This window comes from Coturnix japonica, chromosome 2 (assembly GCF_054131305.1).
Source record: "Coturnix japonica strain WE chromosome 2, WE-NBRP24, whole genome shotgun sequence".
Classification (NCBI taxonomy): Eukaryota; Metazoa; Chordata; class Aves; order Galliformes; family Phasianidae; genus Coturnix; species Coturnix japonica.
Window position 1 is genome coordinate 133,705,898 of NC_140664.1, and position 22,701 is coordinate 133,728,598.

Consider the following 22,701-nt stretch of genomic DNA (forward strand, 5'->3'; position numbering starts at 1 on the left):
TGTGAATATATATGGGTGTGCCTGCATACACCCATATTTCCATAGGCACTTTTGCATATAATCCATGCGGCACATCTGAGGTGAGGCTTCCGAAATGCACAGAGCAAGGACTTCTTACAACATGCCATAGGCCTTGCTAAAAGCTATGGTTGGGATGCTCTGAGCACTGCAGCAGTTGCTCTCAGAGACACATTCACGTGTCGCATACCAGACTCTGCAAATTTGGGAAGTGGTCCAGAATTAACCTTCTTAATCATCCTATATTTCTGTGTTGGTCCTCAGGTTATACATAGAATGACTTTTTTTCCAGATGTCAGTAGCTTTTTCTGGTCTTCCTTTCATCAGACCTCTGGGCTGTCTCTGTTCTGCAGACCTGTCAGCTGTGGGGCCTCCACAACAGAAGCTCACCTTCTTAAGCCTGGAAGAACTGCGAGTGATAATTATCCTTTCCTTTCTTGCTTGTTGTAGAAAATGCATAAAGCAAGATGGAGCCTTCCTTTAACCTCCCATTTAGTTCCATTTCCTAATTCTGTAGGAAAATCTTGTAGGCAGCTTCATTACGTCTTTCCTATAAAAAACTTCATTAGCCTGAAGAGCCTTTATGGATTTTGGCCCCTTTGCTCTTGCTTGAACGTTGCTCTAGAGTGTCATTTTTTCCCCCTTCCTAATATCCAATTGAAATTTATTCACTATCTACTTCCATTTTCCAATGACACCCATAAAGTGTCCTTTATCTCCCTTCTCCCTCGGTGGTGTTTATCCACCTAATGTAGTTCTGAAGTGCAATCACATGCACTCTCAGCTGTCAACTGCGAAGCAAAGCAAGCTAAGCTCTTTCAGTCATGTCCCATAAGAGAGACTGTTCCTCTCATCATCAGGATAGTCTTTTGATGCACTTGTTCCCAGCTGAATTAACCTTTCCTGAGCACAGATGACCAGAACTGTACTCATTATTCCAGATGAATCTTCACAGTGCTAATATATATATACATATATATATATATGTATGATATTAAGGTTTTTAATCTGCTCTGAAGGCTTCCTGATGCATTCTGTAACCACATGTGCTTAATCCATGGCAGCACTGTGATGACAGATCCTCATTAACCTTTAGAGCCATGGACATTTTGATAAGTCTCCATCCAGCTGTTAAATTCTCAAGTTTTAGACAAAATTATAGTCCATAATTATGTGAATAAAGGGATTAAAAATAAAAAATCATTAAATTGATAAAATTAGCCTAAATTCCTTTCTCTTATTCAGCAGTGTAATCCAGTGAGATCTGTTACTGTTAGCAAATGAGCCTGGTAGCTTTGTGTCATTATCAAGTTGTCTGCCTCAACTTAAAATATCTGGAGGGAACTCTTCAGCTAAGATTAAAAACAGTGGCGGGGGGAGTAGAAAGGAAAAAACCATGTTGTTCATCTGTGTTGTAATAAACTGTTTCTTTGCATTATGGACTTGGGGTGCCAACAGGAGGGAGCAGGGCAGAAGAATAACAATGGGATATTTGCCGTCTACCAACTAAATCTTGGAAGAAAAAATAACAGATTGAGGAGGTAGCAATTAACTGGCTTGGCGCTGGGGCAGAGCTGGGGAGTCACACAGATGGCCAAAGACAAATCCATGTATCCTGGGAGACCCTCGACCCTCCCAGACCTCATGTCTTATTGCAAATGATAGCTCTCTTTAGTTTAATACTGTATCAGCTTTTTAATCAGGCAAAGCATTTATTTTTTGAACTTTACCTTTAGTTAAAGCTTAGCTTGAAGATATGCATTTGAGGTGAGTATCTGGTAGTTTGTTGAACTGTAGACCCCTGGAACAGGATTTACATTTGCAAGGCATTCATGTAGCATTTGCTATATGTTGTATAACTTACAGACCCCTTGCTGCAGATGTACAAGTGAAAATAGAACAATTTAATGCTGGAAGGCAAACTAACTGCCTAACCAAGTTGTCAAAGATGAAGCAGAATTAAATGTCTAATTAGAAATACTTCTGATGTCTGTACAGCAGTGATAGCGATATAGAACTTTACATTTATGGCAGAGTCTTCAGGGCAAGCTTATCGGCTTGGTGGTTTGGCTAAAACAGCATGATCCTTGGAACTAAGTCTGCTTATGCTGGTCTCCCTCTATTTAGGATAACCTGATTCACAGATTCGATGTGCTGATGGGTTACAGAGTTGCTGAGAGAAGCAGAGTTCATCTGAAGTAGAAGTTGTTCAGATTCGGGTTCAAGGTCTTCATAGCTGGCTTGAGATGCTGTTTTCTTTTTGCTGCCTTTTTCTATTGGTCTGTTTGAGAGGTGTGAACTGTGCTATTTCAGTGGTGATGTTCATGGAAAATAAAGGGTTAATACAAGATCTGGGCAAATAATGATTTGTTTCCAACAGTGCTACCAGCTGAATTTGCTTTCAGCTGCATGGTGTGCTGAAAACTGATGACTTAGAATTGGCTAAAGCCAACTGTGGGGTTGGAGCAGCTGTTGTGTTGCAGCACATTGCAGAAACAAAACCAACACTTTTCCTTAAAGCTGAAACAGAATGTCGTTTCCCCCCCTTCCCATGTAAGTGTATTGAAGGTTTTCTTGTGATGTTAGATACCTGCTGAGAAAGTAGCGAGATTTCAAGAACAAAGCTGTTTGCACTTGTGTTTACTAACGTAGTTACCATTTGGTAACACTTATGCTTTAGTAAGGATCTTTTTTTCCCTGTGGATTTAGTGCTTTCGGAACACTTGCTGGATTTACAGCCCTATAAAGATAGTGAGCACTGCCTGGAGCCTAACTGGGCATTGCCTTTGGCTCAGCTGCCAATCTAGGCCACCCGAGAGGATGCTGAGCCTCCTCCACTGACCATTTTGGTGCCTCTTCAGCCCCTGACCAGCCTGCAGAGGCTTCTGAAGTTATGCTTTGCTGAAAGATCTGTGAGTTCCATGTTGCAGATTTCGGGCCATCTGAAGCTCAGCTGGGTACGTACTCACCTCATAGCTGTAAAGGTGATTGATGGGCACTCTCTGGGAGGGACACATGGCATTTATCATGCCAAGGAAATTGTGTCTGTATGGTTGGTGACAAGAGAAACCACCTGCTGCTCTGGTGACCGTAATTCCTATCAGCTCCTCTCTGTGTTGCACCACTGCTATGGCAATGTAGTTCCACCACAGAGGATATTTTCTGGGTGAAGGTGTCTTTGTACGGTCACCTGGTGGCTCTTCACCTGTGCTAGCACTGTGACTGCAGCTTCCCCTGGGGCTGCATCGTGTACCCTGAAATGCGTCAGTGTGTGTTCAGCACTGCCATAAACGCTGAGCACTTTGTTGTTTCCTTAATCCGTGCTGACTCCATCATTCCTGGGCATTATCGGAAAAGCACTCACCTCGGTAGCAAATGCGTGCAGCCCACTTGGCGTCTTGCTCTGGCCTGCGTCATCACGTGCAGGCTGGCCAGCTCTTCTCTCTGAAGAGAGGCACAAACAAAGGGGAAGGAATAGCGTAAGTGACTCTTCTTATCAGCGCAAAAGAGGATTTGTTTTCTCGCAGACTAAGCTGCTAATGCTGAATGACATAAAGAAAGAGATAAAGAGAGCTGCTAAGTCTCTGAGGAGGGTTGTGGGGACAAGGTATGCTCTCCAAGGGGATACAAAAGACAAAACAAAGCAAAAACAAGCGTGGCTATGGAAATTAAAAATAAGCCCCACCAAGAGAAGGCTTAGCAGAAGAAACGAGCAGCAGGCAGCAAAATGGTGACGTCTACACCAGGGAACCCAGGGCCAATAGAGGCTGATGAAGATCATCCTCCAAGTAACAGAGATAAGATCTGTAAGTAACAGAAAAGGAATTTAAAAGGGTTAGAGGCCTAATTTTCCCTACTTTCCTCCAAAAGAATTTGTTACAATCTGTGCTGCTTAGAAGAGATTTCATGTCAGGATGGGTTTTTCCTATAGGAACTTTTCTGGCTTCCATTAGTTGCTAACAAATAAGCTTCTGAGTAGGTAGGTAAAACATGTTTTCCTGCTTACGTCCTGTAATAGACATATATGAAATACCAGTGAGATACCCAAGAAAGAGCGTCTTTCTTGAAGAAAAGTACCAAAGAACTAAGAAGTGGGTTTGAGTGTTTAGCTAGGAAGGCTAAATCCCCTTCCAGAGCTCTGAAAGCAAGAACACGATAAATTACAGAATCACCATATTAAGTGGATAGACTGAATAAGAGGTGGTAGAAGCTCTAATCATTGCTGATGGCTCAGACCCCAAGGAGCTGCCAATGGAAAGAGGGGCTCCCACTGAAAGTTGTGGTGTTGACAAATCTGAGAAATTCATGATGGTCAGAAAAGGTGTTCTGAGTTGTGGCCGGGTCTTTGACACAGTGAAACTGATGGATGGAAATAGCCAGGACATCAAGACCACTTTGCTTTAGGCATGTAGCAGGCCTTTGGAGTTGTACTGATCTGTTAATAAATCATTTTACCATTTCCCAACTTCTAGCAACAGTCTGAATGGAAACATGAGACAGCGCAGCCAAACGCAGCCCTGTGTATCTTGGTATTTCACCTCAATTGAGCTTCTTTAATTGAAGTGAGATGTCAGTGTTTTAGAGAACCAGAAGTGCTGCTGATTATTGGTGTGATCTTAGTTTTTGCTGCGGGTTTTGCTGTATTGACCATCCCAGCTTCTTGTGTGCTGAACAACACAATGCAGAGCTGCTTTAAAACAGAACACTTGTTATTAGTAGCTTGTTTGTTTGTCTTTAGGCCTATTTATAAAAACAGCGGGGAATTCTGCCAGCGGCCCAACCACTAAACAATTACAGAGCTTTTCTTGGAGCTGTGTGTGCAAATCTATGCAATAATCCAGCAGCAAACCACAGCGCTGTGCACACGCGTAGGGAAGTTGTGATTTTGGGCACAGCACAATTCTTTACTAACAACACTGACTCAAAATGTATTCATGTTAATGCATGTAAAAATCCAAAATGTATCTGAGCAGGGATCACTGCCAGTTCAGTGAAACCAGGCCCACAAGTCAGATATGCAGAGCTCAAAAGGAAGTCAAAATGGTCAAATAAATATTAACCAAAAACTATATATAGGTTGCAAACTCAGACAAGGAATTCAGGAGTCTGGTGCTCAGAAAGAGCCCAGCTGTCCAGCTCCCTCCACTTACCTGCGTTTGCTTGAATAATAAAAGGCAACCCTGCAGCAAGAGAGGAGACTCGTCCTATTTGGAAAGGACACAGCTGCATTGGTGGTATGGTATTTCATGGATTCCTGTTCATGGTTGTGGTAGGGGGTTGGTGTGTTTTTTTTCACTGCTAGTGCTGCAATTCAGTTAAAATGTGTTCATTAGTGAATGTAGAACAGAAGGGACTCAACAATTGTCCTTGATGGCAAAAATCTGCTGGTAGTGGAAGGAGCCTTAAGCATTTGGATCTGGCTTTTGTTTTTGTTCAGACTGCTGTGACAGCATAGCAAGAGGATTTTGTGAGTATCTTGTTAAACAGGAGACAGTAAACAAGTCTAGTGATCCTTATGAAAAGTGGGAATATTCAAGTGAGACTCTGGAGAAAAGGAGTGTTAGCTGAACAAATGGATTCAATGGAGATGGCAAATTTTGCACAAGGCTGCCTCAGCTGGGTCACTTCTCAGTACAAAGTTCAGGAGCCCTGAACTGGAACATCTCTGCTTGAGGAACACACATTTGTTAACCAGGCTGGTTGTGTGTCTGGGGGCTGAAATGCTCTTTCTGGACTGCAAATATCTGTCTGCATTTGATAGATGTGATGCAAAGTTTTGACAGCTTGACATGTTATTTGTAACTGAAGCCTTAAGGAGGAGCTAGAATTTGGGATTCAATCCCAAGTCACTGTGAAGTTCATTAGATCTTTAGATGTTGTTGTTTTGGTTTTTTTTTCTTTTTTTTTTTAATTGTTATATTCTATGATTCTATTATTCCTTGGACAGAAAAGAAAGCAAACCTGCCTGGCTGCTGCATGGAGAGGTGTGGCATGGGCGATCTATCCCAGGGATACCTTAGGCTCAGATTATATAAATGCACCCTTGAAACATTTAATGCCTCCATTCATGTCTGAAGATGCATGTAAAAACCCAAGAGGCAAGAAGATGAGGCAGATCCTGAAGTAGCTTCAGAATCAATTGCTGTGCATAGGACTGGAACTGGAATCCCAGAAACCCCATCTCCTTTTCTTCTTTGCACTCATATTGGGGAAACATCCTCTTTTAAAGGTATGACAGAGGCAGAGGCACTGCCTTTTTAGCGTGTACACCAGATTGAAGGGATGCAGGGCATGGATGGTGGAAATCCACAGCATCATTTGCTTCTCCAGTGCAGCAGCCTGGTAATGTCAGTGGGGAGGACTCCTAGGAAGTGTGTTCCATCCCTGTTTGCTGTTCAGGTTGATGGGGGGGAAAAAAAATCTCAAGGTATCCAATTTTGGATGCCATGGCTCAAAAGTGAAGCCATTCAGTGTTGGGAAGTGTGTGTATCTTGCACTTGAACTGGGAGGTGAGGGAATTGGGAGGAGTCTTGTATTTTGTAAGTTTTTTCCTTGCAGTTTGTTTACTTTGCTGTAATCCTGTGCTAAGGAGAGGATGAAAATGTTGAAGAATTGAGTTCTGTTAAGTTAATGGCCTTTTGATTCTTTTCTCTGTCTTTTTGTTTTTCTTCATAAAGTTTAAAATTGGGGAGCTGAGCAGGCATGCAGTCTCAGTTCCTTCTTTCTGTGCAGAGCCCTCGCTGAATTGCCCTGCTCTCCCTTCTCTACGCCCAGACTTCTCAGCCACCGTTCTTTATATAAAGGGTTAAGGTCCGATGATGTTGAAACCACTCTCCTGTTTACAATCATTGCAGAATTGCGGTATGGAAATTTCCATCTCAGCAAGGCTAGAAAAACAAAATAAAAAAAATCCCTACTGATTTTGTGAAGCTTTAGATCCAAATAAAGGAATAGAGGCTGAATCAAGCAAATTAATTCTGATTAGCACATACAGTGTGTGTGGCCAAGGGAGTCTAAGGAAACTGTCCCCCATCCTCTGCAGAAATCTTCTTGTTCTGCTCCTGCAGCAGCAGAAGGTTTTCAGTATCAGCACGGGAATCAGTTTCACTTGCAGAGGTACCTAAGCTGCTAACCTCTGGTAATCTTTTAATGAGGTCTTCTCAAGTGCAGTGCTTCCTTCCTTGGGGAGATCAAGGTGAAAAGTTACTGACTTTTTGTAACTACTGCTAGCAGTGGGTTAATTGTTTTTCTTGTCACACTGACATAGATTGCTCTGCAGCTCTTCCATCTGTCTGGGCAATGACAAGTACAAGGATGTCGATGCTTTTAGAGTGCTGAGCTCGTCGTGCAAGATGTTCTGTGATAGATTATGATCTGATTCTTTAGAGAAGGGAGAAAAAGATCTGTATGTCCTGCTGGCCTTTGGAAGAAACAAAACAGATGCTTAACTTCTCTAAAAGTGAGATCAGTGCTGTCTTGGTTTCACATGCTGCTTCTTGCACGTTTCTAGCATTACTAGGGGTGTCATTTCATGTAGAAGTCTCATGTCGTATCACTCCTGAGCACACACCAATAAAGCACCCATCTGCCTGCAGCCGTCGCTGCCTCTCCTGCTCTGGCAGTGTAACAGTGCTGTAGTGTTTTCATGGGGCACAGAACAGTGCTTTTGTTTAAAACCCTGGAAACCTTAAAGCTTGCATTGAGATCTCTGGTAGCGATCTTTTATTTTAACCCTGGAATTTAAGCTACTGTTTCTGTGCTGAGATCCTGACAGTAGCATGACAAAGCATGATGAAATTTGTGGTTTCGGGAAGAGGAGCTTTCCAAGTTGTCACTTGTAAGTTGTGTACATGGCAAAGTTTCTCATTGGGACGGCTTGAGAAGAGAGTTTTTTGTGCCTGTGAAACTGTGCTGCCAAGAGGCAGGAACCAACTGACGCCTGTTTGAGGGCTGGGTGCTTAGTGCTCCATTGGGCACTGTGTCCACACTGCTGAGCTTGGCAGCCTCGGCCAAACCCTGCTCCCAGGTTAGCTGCTGGCTGCTGTAAGCAGCTGCCTTGTTTTTCATGAGAGCAAAATTAAGGGTGTTCCACTTCCTCCTATTTTGCATTTAGGACAAGTTATAATTAATCTTCAGTTGCCTTTGTAAGCTCCAACCCGAAGTTCTGCATAAGCAATAATAATGAAGGCTAATAATTCAGCGCTCCGGTGATTTATATTTTCAGAGGCTTTACAAGAATTGCATAGTTAACTGTCACAATGTTTTTGTTGTAAATGAGCATGACGCTCATTTTATAGCTGGAGAAACCTCTTGCTGAAACGCAGCTGTGTTGGAAGCACAAGTAAAATGAACGGTGGAAGCACAAGTAAAATGAATGGTGGCAGTGGGACGAGCTTCAGAAATGCCTTTTGCCAGAATAAGGCAGGACCACAGAGCCACAGAACACCCTTAATTGGCTGTCACACACACACGGGTCATTAAGTCCAACCCCTGGTTCCACACAGCACCACCCAAATTGAAGCCCAATGTCTGAGTGCTGCCCTTTCACTACCTGTGAGGAGCTGTATGGCCATGAGAGCCCTCAGCATCCTCTGCTTTGCACCCAACAAATGCAGAGCCCTCAGCTGCTCCTCATCTTCCCCTCCAGACCCATAACCATCTTTGTAGCCCTCCTTAGAGCACTCTCTATTATCTTCATATCCTTCTTATACCGTGGCACCTAAATCTGAATACAGTGCTTGAGGTCAGGCCAGAACTTGCTTTTATGTGACCACTTTTGAGCTGCTGGTCTCAACAGGAAATGTTATCTGTGGCACAAGGAGTGATTAATGGCACTGCAATGATTGCTTTTAGGCTGGTTTATTCAGTCATGGAGTTGTTGCTGTGGTAGCATCGTGATGGAAAAAGCAAGTGGGAAGTAAGAAGGCAAATGTGAGTGTCAGAAATATAGATTGTTTTTGCTTGCAGACACAGTCTTCCTAATCTGTACATAAATAATCTACAGTGGAAGAGAAACAAACTGCACAACTCTGAGGGGGGTCACAAAAAGATTTTTAGGCTTTGTTGTTGTAGAGAGATGCACTTGTAAGATGCGTCTGTGTTGGCATGGGTGGGTTTGCACAGCCATGTTAGTAAAACACATTCGCTTTGGCTTAGAGGTGAAATCCTGGCAGTGGTCAAGTCAGTGGGACTTCTGCCAGTGATTTTAATCAGAGCTAGAATTTCACCCTAGGTCTATAATCTTGTGTAATCTCCCTTTGAAGTCACATGGATTTTTAACCAATGTGTTATATAACACCAAAACAATTCATTATCCACACAATATTGTCTGCTTTCCCACATAACCAAAACTGAATGCTGAAAAAGTCTTCTAGAAAAAATACACAACCTGTTGATGATGATGTTGAATTAAATCTGATGGCTTTTATTTTGTTGTTTTGCTTTTTATAATTCTTGAAATACTCTTTTTTGTGTCATCAACCTCAATTGTGTAGTTATATTTTTCTATAAAGCCCCATCTGATCACACAGGTAACCATACTTTAAGCAAGGAGATGGAATAGAAACTTGCACCAATCCCTTCCAAGCTCAGTTATTCTCTGATCTCATGATCCTGTTTTGGATCTTAGAAATGCATTTTATACCTATTTGCTGAGTAAGGAATTGATACGTTATTGAAGATGAGGATTGCCTCCTTACTATGAGTTTAATTGTCAACCAGAGTTTCAAGTGGGAAGTCCTGGGTTTAAGTTTATATCTGTGTGTGTTTAGGAGCCTGTATCCAAGGACTGGCTCTACTGAAAGCTGGGAACCTCCATCTCCATTGTACATGGAGTAACAATTTGACTGTGGCATCAATACCACATCTGGAAATTTTAGCACCGCAGATAGAAGTTGAGGTGGAAACCCCTTCAATGCAATGTCCCAATGCTTCTGTTTCGCAGTGAGTTAGGCAGGTAGCACAGCTTTATTTTGCAGAACTCTGTGTTGTTTTGGAAGGTGATACTTCTTTTGAATCCTTGGAGGTTTTCAAGATGAAACCAGCCACAGCCCTGCACGACCTGCTCTGAGTTCAGTGTTGACCCTGCTTCAAGCAGGAGGTGGAACTGGAGATCCCAAAATCCCTTCCACTCAGAATCACTCTGTGACTTTGAATAATGCTCACTTCTCCTCAAATAAGTATTTAGTAGGTCCTTACCAACCACAGGTCTTCATTTCTACGGTGACAGTGCATGAGGATGATTATTCAAGTGCAGGTTGTTTTTAACTTCTGTGCTCACAAAGGATGCATAGCTGGATTTTTATGTTCCCTTTAAGTTCTTCATCAGACGTTCTGCATGGAATCAATGTATTTGAAACTTTGGTGCCTGTTGCATTCAGGTCTGCAGATCACTGGCAGAAGGGATACAGCAATTCAAACACAAGTGCTTGGGATGAATGAAGACATTATGGTACAGCATTCCTTGGCCTCTGCGGAAATCAAACTGCAAGAAGAATGGCCTTTCAGGGGTTATGAATCTTTGTTGCTGTCTGCATTAAAGTAAAATCCTGTTCCGTTAGATGCTAAGCCCTATGTAGGCATGCAGCAAGAGTATTTTGCTCTGGAGAGTTTGTATTATTTATGGTAAAAGCTGAGGAAGTGCTTCAACACCAATAAACACTGGAGAATTTTTTTTACTGGAAGTTGAAATATACGTCAGCAATGGAAGGGACAGTTCAGCATCCTGTTCACCTGATGCTGCGGTCATTCAGGATTTAGGAATTCTGATGCAGTGCACATCTGGGAAGGTGTTCTGTTCTCTGATAAATACTGTGATTCAAGGACTAAGACTACTGTTGTCCTCAGTGGCTTTATATCCACATCTTTGTAACGTCTAAGGAAACATTTCTGGCAACATTAATTAATCTATACCTCAGTTTAATGAGGTACTTTTTCCAACCTTATACCGAGCTATTTAGGGAGGTTTAATAAAAAGGCTTGGCTGGCAGCTCCTGTTTCTTTGCAACTTCTTCATTTGCTTAAGTTTTTATTTAACCATTTCCTTTCAATACTGACTTCAGTTTTTCCCCTCTTAAAAGAAAAACCTTTGCCTTTACAAATCAGCCAGGTCTAAATGAACATGTACGCACTTCATGCTAGTTGTGGAGCACATCTTTTTGGGGCTGTGAGTTTTCTTTGGTGAGGGTTAACTTCACAATACTTGGAGGTGACTGTTCCAGCCTGGGAATTGTTTCAAGTGGCAGATTAAGAGGTTTATGGAGAGGTTTGTCTAAAGCACTTAGGAATGCTGGCTTTGCAATAGAAGGTGCAATAATTTGTCATTTAAGTCTGGTAACCTGCCTGCAGCATCTGTCAGTCTCATACCATGGCGAAAATCTGTTCTCTTTTCTCAGCCTCCCTTGTGCAACTGGGCTGGTTCCTCATGCAGTGCATCATAGCGCGACTGTGGGAAAACAGACTGTGTTCTGAAAGAATAATTAAGCTCCTCATGCTGTAAATATGACCCACATTATTTGAATTTAGAATTCGGTACAAAAAGTTTGGGGCTGTAAGTAATCTGGTTTTTCTTCTCCAAATACATAGGACAGAAAGCTTTGTTCTCCAATTTCTCAGAAGTATTGTGTTTTTCTACAGAAGCAAATTCAATTCGAAGCAAAAGAATGACTTAGGTTTGGTGATGCCCCAAGAGCTACTTTAGGAAAACAGATGGTAAGCGGGAAATCCAGAACAACAAATCAGAGGACCAAAGCTTGTTAAAGTGGAATTTAAAGCCCTGTTTTTAAATATGAGCAATGAGAAGAGGCGCTTGCTGCTCAGAACTGCTTTCTGATTTCCATCGTTTGTGATGAGAGGCAAAAGCTCCATCTGGTATTGGGGAGTACCTGTTACTGGGGGAGCACTGGGGGCTAATGAAAGCTTGTTCTGGTATTTTGGTTGCTGACTTGCTGCCCTCTTGTTACAACACTGGGCCTTTCTTGTGACCATCCCAAGGAATGGCTTCAGAGGTCTGGGATGGAAAGACCAACGTAAGAAAACTATCTCTTCATCTCGATCCTGAACGCCACCTGAGCAGGAAGATTTCACTTTCTCACCCACCTGTGTCATACACGCCTCTGTCCCATCAAGGAAAGTTCAGAAGCAGCAAAGCAACCAAGCTCAGTGGTGTGACAGTGCAGTAACAACCAGCTCACCTCTCCCAGATCCAGTCTTCTCCTCATTGGTTATGGAGTGGCTGCAAAGAAGGGTGTGTTGACTGAAGAGCATTAAAGAATTAGGACGCTTTTTTGCTCTTGAATCTGTGGTTGACTTTGTGGGAATGCTTCGTACTGCATTCTCACCACAAGTGAAATGGAACTTGTTAAGGTATTTTGCAAGAATGCTGAGATGAAGCTAAAGTGCTTGGTGAACAAACAGCTTTGGTAGGGTTTTAGCCTGGTTTGGGAGTTCTGCAATGCAAATACAGAGTTAAAAAAAAAAGACCTGATCAGAAAATCTACTTGATGTGTTTGTTAAACTGTTCTTTTTCTGGAGTGCTCTTCCACAAAAGTGATTCCCTGTTTATGATGAAAGGAAGGTGTGCAGACTCTGCCAATGTAAAGGTGCTTCTGGGACCCAAGAGCAGAAGGGGCTGTGCAGGTGAGGAGCTGGGAGGCAAATATGTTGACACCAAGGGAGCTGAACCATTCACCGTGGGAGTGGAGGACTGGCTAAACCCCACTTCACTGTATGCCCATCATAGTTAAAGCTCTGGATGCACAGGGAAGAAGGCGAACAAACAAGAATAGATATCATTATCTGTGTATTTATTCGTTTACACTGGGTGTTATTTCACAGGATAATTATGCAATTTATTGGATACTTTGGATTTTGCATTTGATCTTGTCTGTGGGAGGCTGTTGTCTAGAGTGACTAATTTAAGTGCATAAGTGCAGAATGAAAGGGAAAAGAATGACTACAAATGTGATGATTGCAAGAATACACTGAATACCATGGCATACAAACCAGCTATTAGAGGCACTTAAGATCAGAACTACTAAAGTATATATTTTTTTCTTCCCGTTTGCAATATGTAATGAAGGGAGCCCAGTCTAATTAAAAAAAAAAAAAAAAAGAGAAAACAAAGAAAACATTAAATTCCTGTTATGGATCAGAATTATATTGTGAGAGAAAGCAGTTGGAGGGAATGGATTCAGCCTTTATGAATTCAAAGGCAAGTAGTTCTTAAACTTTGTTGCCATTAGACAGAAGGTTATTCCCAGTGCCCAGCCTAAACCTTCTGTCCTACAAATAAAGTGGATTTATTTTTATTCTTGGATCAGTGGCCATGGAGACCTGTTCACATTCTTACGACAACCACAAACATGTTTTCTTGTCTTCTCTTTTTCATAGTCAACATGCAGATCATAGTTGATAAGTCTATTATTGTTCTCTGGACTGTTGGGTTTTGGGGCACTGTATTTTGAGAAACCTCTGGCCAGGGGTCTTGCAGGAATTAATAAGAGTAAGGTAATTAATAAAGACACTCCCTCCATCCAGGCCAACAGTAATGCCGTGCAGAAGCCTTCCAGCCTTAGTTGGCAGGACATCACTAATTACTAGCTCTTATTTTATGGGCTTTTTTTTTTGGTCACAGTGATTTCATCTATACCTTGTTTCCCCAGTCTGGTTATGAGAACATCCTGTGGGATAAAGTAAGAAGCTTTCCAGTATGTATCTGTAGTTTCTTCTTCACTCAAAGTCTGTTTACTACTTCAGGTTAAATTAGATTAGTGTGTGATTTATTCTTGGCATACCCATGTAAGATACTTCTTTCATTGTTACCCAAGTAGTAAGCAGTAACTCATGGATCCCCCTAAAGAACCTTAAATTACAGAATAGGGCTGTGCTTCCTGCTCTGTAATTCCCTCATCCCAATGATGTAAAGTACCAATCAGAGAAAGAAATTACAATTTGTTACATACATTCATACATGTATAAAAAATATGTATTTTGGAGTGCTTTTGTTTACTGCCTGAGTATAGACTGGGGGGAAAAAAAAGAGTTTTCCACTGTAGATCCTGGTGTTCATATTGGTGATATTATGGCTATTGCCTGGGAAGAGTGCAAAGTGCTTTTTGTGCTGGTGGATTTGAGAGCAGAGCTCTCAAATGTGGAATAGAAATGCGGAATGTGGAAATAGAACTGGAGAGTGTGGTCCTGGTGGGGTTCTGGTAGAGAGGAGAGCAGTGGTGTGACCAGCTGAGAGATGGGCATTGCAGACCCAAAGCGTCACAGTAAGTCCTGCCTTGGGCTGATCCTGTGTTTGGGAACAAGAGGAGAAGACAAGCAGAAGGAAGGGGCCATTTGCCAAAATGGCAATTTTGCCACGTTGAGAAAGAAAATAAAGATGTCTTCATGGAATGCACCTTCATCCCCCTGGGCGGTTCTTTGCTGAATTAGGAGCTTTGCATATTGTTTTGTTTGAAGCCCTTCATTCTGTCACAACACCTAATCCTCACGTTCCCAATAATCCAGGTGTTACCATTTTTAAAGCCACCCATCCTCCCCACAGCAGCAGCTCCTTCAGCAATGCTGAATACAGAAGATTTGTGTTTGTCTGAGAACAATCACTGCAAACAAGAAAGCAAGTAGGAACAAACGTCTTTGGAAGGCAGCATCCGTATGGGCAAGGAGGAAGTTGGTGAAGTGGAATGATGCAGTAATCCTGATGCTGAGTGGTTTAAAGCTCTAATCACTTTCCTTTGCACACGAGTCTCATATCTGTTGTTAATTTTAATGAGCCTTCTGTGCCAAGCCTGCAAGAAGAAAGGGTCCTAATTTGTCCCACTGCCGAACTGTTTCATTGGAAAGTATCCTGGTGTCTTTCTGTTGAAATGTTAGCTGACAGCTCTGACACAGGAACAGACCTTGCAAGAAGGAGTTGGCCACAGATCCGATAGCTGCGGTGAGAAGGGGAAACACAGAATCACTGAATATCCCAAGTTGGAAGGGACCCACAACATCGAGCCCAACTCCTGTCTCCACCAGGACCACCCAAAATGAAAACCTATCCTTATCTCCTTAATAGAATTATTTTGAAGATGAACAGTATTAACTTTGTAAAACTCTTTAGGAATTAGAAGTTTTATTTAGATATTATTATTGCGAGCTGCCCTCCTTATTAACCTGGTGAGCCTTTCTTGACATTAAGCTTTAGCCTGCAACCATCTCACACGATTCCATAAAAACAAATAGCAGGTGAGCAGCTTCACCAAATATTTGCAGTGACCTAATGAACATATTTATAGTAGCAACATTATAAACCCAGAATAATTGAAGAACAACCCACAAACCATTTGCAGCCTGGAAAATCCTCATCTGTGACTACTTTCTGCCTTCATCTTCGTAACATTTTTATTTTGTCACACTTCTTTTTTCATGCAGATTTGCACCGCGGGCTGCAAAAGCCATTTGTGCCTGTTGGCAACAGAGGAACAGGAGCCAATCTGTCACTTCAGGCAGCAGAGAATGCCTTGCCCCTTGCAGAACCATCCACTCTTATGTTTCCCTGTCAGCTGGCAGTTCAGCCGGGCCACTTCACTGCACAGCTTTTCAGCTGAAAATTCCTTACTTGGTTTCAAACTTCTGAGTAGCATTTTGGCTTTGGAATTTCTTTCTTCTCCCAGCACCTGGGGGCTGCCTGCTGGGCTGCCTTGCTTCCCAGATTTAGATGTTTTGTCTTGAAGATGGCATTACTTTGGAACTGCTCTAAGGGATTGTAGCTATGTGAGACAGGCAACAAGAGCTGAATTACTCTATTAAGGTACTTCAATAGTAGGATAGCTTTTTTCCTGGAGTCGTTCTTGGTTGCTATAATTATCTAAATATTTCTTTATGTAATAAGATGCTGCTCATAGTCAAAAGTACTCATGGATCCCAGCAGGGAAACACAGCCTGTGGAGATTGCTGTTGCTGCTACATAGTGCAGGTTCCTGACTATTATTAGTGTTAGTATCTGGTATTTGTTAACAAACAGTACTTGAGAGCCATCAGGCTCTAGGAGGCTCGTGGATCATTTTGAATCATTAACAAAGTTTAAGAGCTTAGTTCTTTGGGATAACACAAATCTGTGTACTCTAAATGAACCCAGCACTTCTTCAGCTGAAATTATAGTTACCATGAGCTGAGCTGGTGATACGGCAAAAATATATATACTTTTCACTAATCGCAGAGCTCTGAGATCTCTTCAGTGAAAAACACTGAATTATATGTGGACTATCAACCATGGTCTCCTTCTCCTGTACTCTTGCTACATTCCTACTTCCCACTTTGTTCTGTTAGCCGAGCAGTTGCTTTCCTTGTCCCTTACTCTTTGACTCCTGTGGCATCTCTGTGCTTTCCAGAGAGACTTCACCTCCCTCGTTTTTGTCTGGCATCACTGAGAGAAGCACAAAGGTCTTTTAATCTCAGTTTGTGTTCTGGAGACTCCCCTGATTACAAGAGGTGCCAAGAGAAATTTTGGGGTCAGCCTTGGCTGTGCATTGTATCCCCAGGGCAGCATATGCAGAATAACCCAAACCTTTGAATATCTTTCCCTTGCAGTTGTGTATGGTTCTTTCTTACTGACGATGTTTAGCTACTTTTATCTGAAGTGCATGATTTATTTTAGCTTTAGGTTGGTCACCAACACTAAACACCTCAAGTATTTTCCACAATTAATAACAAAGATGGCAAAAAACCCCCAACAAACTAGTTTTATAAACCAGTTGGTTACAGTCTGCCCCAACATTTCACCTGCCCCTGCTGCTTTTTTGAAGGGCTTCTTCAGTGTGGGTGGATGTGTCAGATCACTGGAGTGTTGAGGAGGATGGTTGCCCACCGGTGGCTCTATGAAGCACCAGGTATCCCATCCCTGCTGAAGAGGATATGCTGTCAGTTTTCAGGAGTAGGACTGAAGCTTCTATTCCCTTTCATAATTTAGTCTCATAGGAATTTATTTTTTTTTTCCAAAGTAAACTGGTGAGCAATAAATCATCTGCTTTCTTTTTTCTTTTTGAGGTTGACAGCTGATTTCCTTCCTCTTTCTCTTTGAAGATCTCAGCTCTTCTTTTGTAGTTGTTAGTTATACTTTTGGCCCAGGGTCTTGTAGAGTTCTCCAACCTTTGCAGCTCTGTGGATGCACAAAGTATTATAAGATCTCAGGAACTGCAAACTCTTGCCAGAAAGTAAACAGCTAGTACAGAAGTACAAAGGGCAGCATTTTCTTTATTCTTTTGCACACAGACAGTTGATTGCCAAATGTCCACATCAGGCTTGGGGCATGAAGTGCTTGATCTTATGTTTGAGATTTCAAACAAGAAGTACTCATAGCCAACACAGTGTGAAATGCATATGTGTATTTTGTTGTTGTTCTGTTTCCAGTTGTTCTCCTCCGTAGCCTATTAATAGTACTTCCAGGTTCCTCTTTGCTCTTCACAAGTTACATGCAGTTTGCATTGAGTTTGAATTCCCCAAGCTCATAAGGGCAGGAGGCAGTGAAATAGACCAGGCTGGGTTTTCTCTCAGTGGGAGAGCTTGCCTTGCTATTGACTTTCAAAAACAATGTTTTTGATCATATTTGTCTTTGGTGGTTGGGAAAATCAGCACTGGGGTTGCTTTAATTGGCAGAGGTACTCAACAGCAAAGAACATGCTGTTTATTATGTATGAGCGGTGCTGTTTTAGTGGCTGTTATGAATCAAAGAGGATTTGTATTTATTTCATTAGGTGTTTTTGACTATTCCAGCCCAAATTAATGTATAAAGATTTGATATAAGCACACCCACCTAAGAAGTGTTGAAAGAATATTGGTAAGGCTACAAAGTGAGGACCAAAGCTAGGAAACATTTGGATATAAGAAATCTATCCAGCTTACATTCCTTTCTTTCCTACAGATGCATTAATATACAGCTGCTGATGTGTAAGCCTGTAATATAGCATCTGAGTTGTGCTGAGGGAACCTACCAGGCCTTCAGCTTCCTTGTACCCAGACATTGGGCAGTGCTACCAGCTTCGGTCCTCTCTTTGCAGAAATTCTATCAATCACAGAGAAGAACAACATAATTCCTGCTAAAGGATGCGAGGCTTTTTGGTGAAGCAATCTCTTGTGGAGCACAGATCATTGTATGTATCAGCATCCCCATATAAAGCAGCTGCATTTAGGAGCCTTTTTGTAAGAACATAAGTGTTTGTGTGGTGCAGCCTGCCCTGCTGAACCGAGGCTCTTCAGTAAAATCCAAGGACGAGCTAGAAATTTCCCACTAGAAGCTACCATCAAATTGTTTCTGCTATTACAAAAAAAAAAAAGACATTTTCCTGCAACGTTCTTAAGAAATGGCTGAAATATTTTGGCTGAAGTTTCCCCAGTCAGTTCCTGTTTGGGGCAGATGCAGCTTTGAAAAACTTCTGCTCTTTCTCATTTCTATTTGGCAAGCCTTAAGGGCAACTTAAAACAGGTTGTTAAAATAGAAATTGCCAAATAGTTGGTTCAGATGCAATCCCAGTTTTGAATATGTGTCTGAAGCTGGAGCCATATATCAAGTTTATGACCTTCAAACTAGTTTTGTAAGGTATGAGAGCTGCTGACTTGCACTGCAGCATTCTGAGCAGCCGACACGGGAACTGCTCTTTGTGATTTTTATAAACCAAAGAACTTCAGTAGTGGGAAAAGATCACTGTGGGCTGTTCTGTATTGTCCCGCTACCTCATTTCCTCTATGAAAAGAAAGGACAAATTTGGCTTGAATGCATAGTTCAAGCAGTTGAATGTTTGTGGTTACATCTGGAAGAACGAACTGAGCTGGTGGTTGCTTGCAACAACAAATTAAGTTTCTTAAAAGATCTGTGTGCAATGGCACTTGTTACCCGTGAGCATATTGTGCATGTGTGTGTTGAGAGAGACAGCAACATTAAGATACATCCCCTCAGCTCTGCACTTGCTTTTTCTTTTGGATGGAAATGTCTCCAATTCTTTCCTTCTTAGAGGTGTTCACCTGCCAGCATTGGTACCAGCTGCTTTCAAAGGCTTCACACTACAAGGATCAGCAGAACATTTCTGACTCCTTGTACACTGAGCCACACGCACACAATGGTCCGCATCATATTTCAAGCTTGTAATAACAAAGTCTAGGCCTGTCACAAAAACCAAAAGCTGCAACCATGATATGCTACAGGAAAGGGGCCGGAGTCATCCAGTATGCTACCAGGTTTTTTATTTTGAAGTATACTTTCCTGGCAGGAAGAATCTGTTAGATAAATTTCCCAGGTGGCCCTAGAAAAGGGACCACACATCAAAAGATGGAAAGCAAACAACCAAACAAAGCACTTTCACACTGGATCAGGAGGGAAGGCAGAAGAGGAAATTCTTCCTGTCCCAAAGCTCTCCATTTGTTTTGACCAAAGCTTTCCATTTGCTTTAACCTTAAGCATGTGAATCACCTCTTCTTCTCCCAGTGATCCTCTGTACAGCCCATGCATTACTTTTTTCCTTTCAATACAAGCGCTTCAAACTCTAGCACTTACCAAGATAAACCTGTTTATTTTTGCAAAACTAAAGTGAGCAATACATTCAAGAGGAAGGTTAGCCATGTAATAACAGATGATGCTGGCTTCCAGTTTTCTCTTGATGGCTCTGAACCACCTGTGTGAGCCAGCTTTGTCTTGGAAGACCACAGCTAGTGTTACCAAAGGCACGTGGGTAAAGGCTAGAGGTCTGGGGCTGTGGGTGTTAAGCTCCATGTTAACTTTAAATGTAATCCGTGGTCACTTCCATCCTTGGCTTTGAAATCTGTCATTTGAAATGGCATACTGCAGCCAGTTCTGGGGCCTCTGTTTTAATCTCCTGGTTCCTTTCTGCATCCCTTCCTTCTGCTCTAGAGAAAATAGAGCAAACCAGCTCACTGTCTATCATGGCTTGAGGTGCTGTCACCACACTACACAAAAAGCTGACTCCACAGTCGATCTCCCAAAAGCACTGAAATGTCATGCAGAGTTTAAGAAGTTTCTATGTCCCTTTCCTTGACATTGTGTCTGCCAATGAAACTTCAGTGGAAGTCTGTTCTGAGGCTCTGATGAGAGGCAATCGGGCTCTGACACCAAAGAGTACATTCTGCAGAGGAAAACTCTGCATAAAAGCCATGGCTGAGGTGGAAGGCAGCTTATTACACGTGCCAACATGCTGGCAGCGCTGCAGCTGGAGGTCCTCACGGACCCTACAGTCTGTTAAACGTTGGTATTTCAGGTGTGTGGGACTAAAAGGCCGAGGGACTGGGAAATTTGCTTTTCACATTTCTTTGCAATCAAGACGAGATTCAGCGGTCCTGGAGAAACAAATACCTCAAGTCCTGTGCGGTTGGGAGTGTTTATTTTGTTTCAGGACGTTATAACTGGTGTATTATGGCACATTAGCCGTGTTTTAACTCTGAGTGCTATGAGAGGGCAATCCAAGAGTATTTTGGAGCTGTATTTACTCCTTCTTTTCCAAAACAGCTGCCAACTTGCGCGTTCACTAAAAGAGCGCTGCCAACAGTAAGTGCATATAGCAATTAATGTGTTCTAAAATACAGTTCTCGGAGTATTTTAATGAACTGTAGGGGTGGGTTGTCTTTGGCAGGAGCACTGCGGAGGTATCCAACAGAAAGGGCAAGGGTGAAAGGCTTGGAGTGGTTTGCACAGCCCTCAGCTGGTGGCTGTTTGTTGATCCAGCGGTGCTGTTTGTCACACTCAGCGTTGGTGTCCCACCAAATGCCACCTCAGGGTTCCTAACGCTGCCTATTTAATGCTGTGCTATCATCGCTGCATGCAAATCACACCAACTGGTGCACACTGATACGTGCTGTTCTGTAAAAAGGCACTGTGACTGAAGAGCACGTAGTCCAAAGAAGCAGAAAATGATGCTTTAAGTTACAGAATGCTGCATAAGAAACGAGATTTATTTCTCCAACCTTCCAAACAGGTGATGCTGCTCTTCTGGAGCCTCGTTCCTGCTCAGGAGCTCACCTGGCACTGGTAGCTGCAGGGTGTCTTGTGGGAGCTCTGCAAGTTTGGGTTTAATTCTGCTTAAGCAAAATATCCGTCAAATTTTAAAGGCAGAGTTTAGCGCTCTGGTCACTGCCGTGAGTATTTTTTCAGCATAATGATGTTTTTGGTTCAAAATGACTGAGATGAAACTGGGGCATCCCTGCTGACTTCTGGTTTTCTCCAGGGTTGTTTCTTCAGCTGCGCCGCTTGGTTTTAGCAAAGTGGGGTGCAGCTGGGAACGAATCTCAGGTGTCCACGACTCAGAAAGCCAATGAAAACATTCTCGATGGGATTTTAATATCAGCAAACCTCATAATTACAAATACTGTTCTGGGAACATTAAAACAAGTGCCAGGAAGATGCCCATAAAGCGGTCAGGACGGCTGATTGGATTTCATCTGCAGATAATGAGCAGTGGATGTTGTGTAGAAAACTGAAAGCTTGAAAGAGAGAAGAGCTGGTGAGGGCTGGGCAGCTTGGTAATGGCCAGAGGTTATTTGCTGCTTCAGGCAATTGGGTAAAGTTGTTCATTATTTATTTACCATTTATTGTTTGCTCCCCCAAATTTGAGACAAGAATGTTAAAAGGGAATTTCAAAGGGACGGTTCACAGCTGGGCTGTGAAACCAACTGACTGGAAATGCTGCTGCCACTCTACTCCTGCAAATGGGAGAGGTTACAGTGTCAGCATTGCTGCTCTTTCTCACACAGCTCAGCCTCCCAGGAAGACCCTGACAGGACATTCGTTATTATGGATACATCTTTCACTCCTTACCATGCACATATAACAGAGAGTATGGACTAGGAAAGATGGGAAGGCTTGGAAACATTCATACACAGCACTAGCTTTTATATAAGTATCCTTAGCTTTACCTTTGTATATGTTATTAGGAACATGTATATATTCACACAAATTATTACTCTTATTGCTCAGGTTCTGGGTTTAAGTAAGGTGAATTCAGTTATGCCCTTTTATTTGCTGCATGTATAGGTTTCTCTCTCCATAAGGCTGTACCTTTTCTGTTATTTCATGAATCTCTCAAGTGAAAATCCCTTCTGATGGCCTTAATGACTGTTTTGTGTGCAATGCCCTCTCACTATTTTAACAAAGCATAAAAAAGAATGCTAAAGAAACGCTCATAAGCTTTTCTTCTGCAATGATCCTTTGTAGTTGTATTTGTGGGTCTTTTAAAATTACTATTATTTTGTTGGTTGGCTATTTGTTGAGTTCTTTAAAACCAAATTACATTCACTTTTCTTTAGGCAAATTATTTCTAGGATGTAGTTAAAAAGTTGTTGCCTGTGGCCGGAGAGTGGGAGAACATGCTTTTCTTTCTGCTGGGGGTAGATTGATTTAAATTATTATTGACGTGGTAAAAATAGGAAGTAAAGCTTGAACTCTGAGTGCTTTATTTGTTAGGTTTTTTAATTATTATTTTGATTTTTTTTTTTTCAAATAATTCCCTGCAGTGGAAATCAAACATTTCTTCTTAAAATAACTTCTCTTTCACCAGATCCTTCCTGCATCCACAACTGCTCTTTGCAAACTTAAATAAATACTGGATTCTTATCACAAATGGCATCTATTTCAGAGCTCATTACCACAGGCTTCCGCTGTGCCAGTGGATGCCTCAATGAAAGAGCAGGGTT

At 42.1% G+C, this 22,701-nt stretch overlaps 1 protein-coding gene across 6 annotated transcripts in view; it reads left to right on the top strand.

Moving 5' to 3' along the window:
- PRKAG2 (protein kinase AMP-activated non-catalytic subunit gamma 2) overlaps window positions 1–22,701 on the top strand; it is a 155,773-nt gene that overhangs the window by 17,748 nt on the left and 115,324 nt on the right. Inside the window, exon 1 of one of the 6 annotated variants that reach the window (XM_085538994.1) lies at window positions 3,481–3,824. The exons of the other annotated variants lie outside the window; for them this stretch is intronic. Within the exon in view, the coding sequence (XP_085395120.1) occupies window positions 3,789–3,824 (36 nt within the window). The 5' untranslated portion in view covers window positions 3,481–3,788. Of the gene's footprint in view, window positions 1–3,480; window positions 3,825–22,701 lie in introns of those variants that run through there. 6 annotated transcript variants of the gene reach the window in all.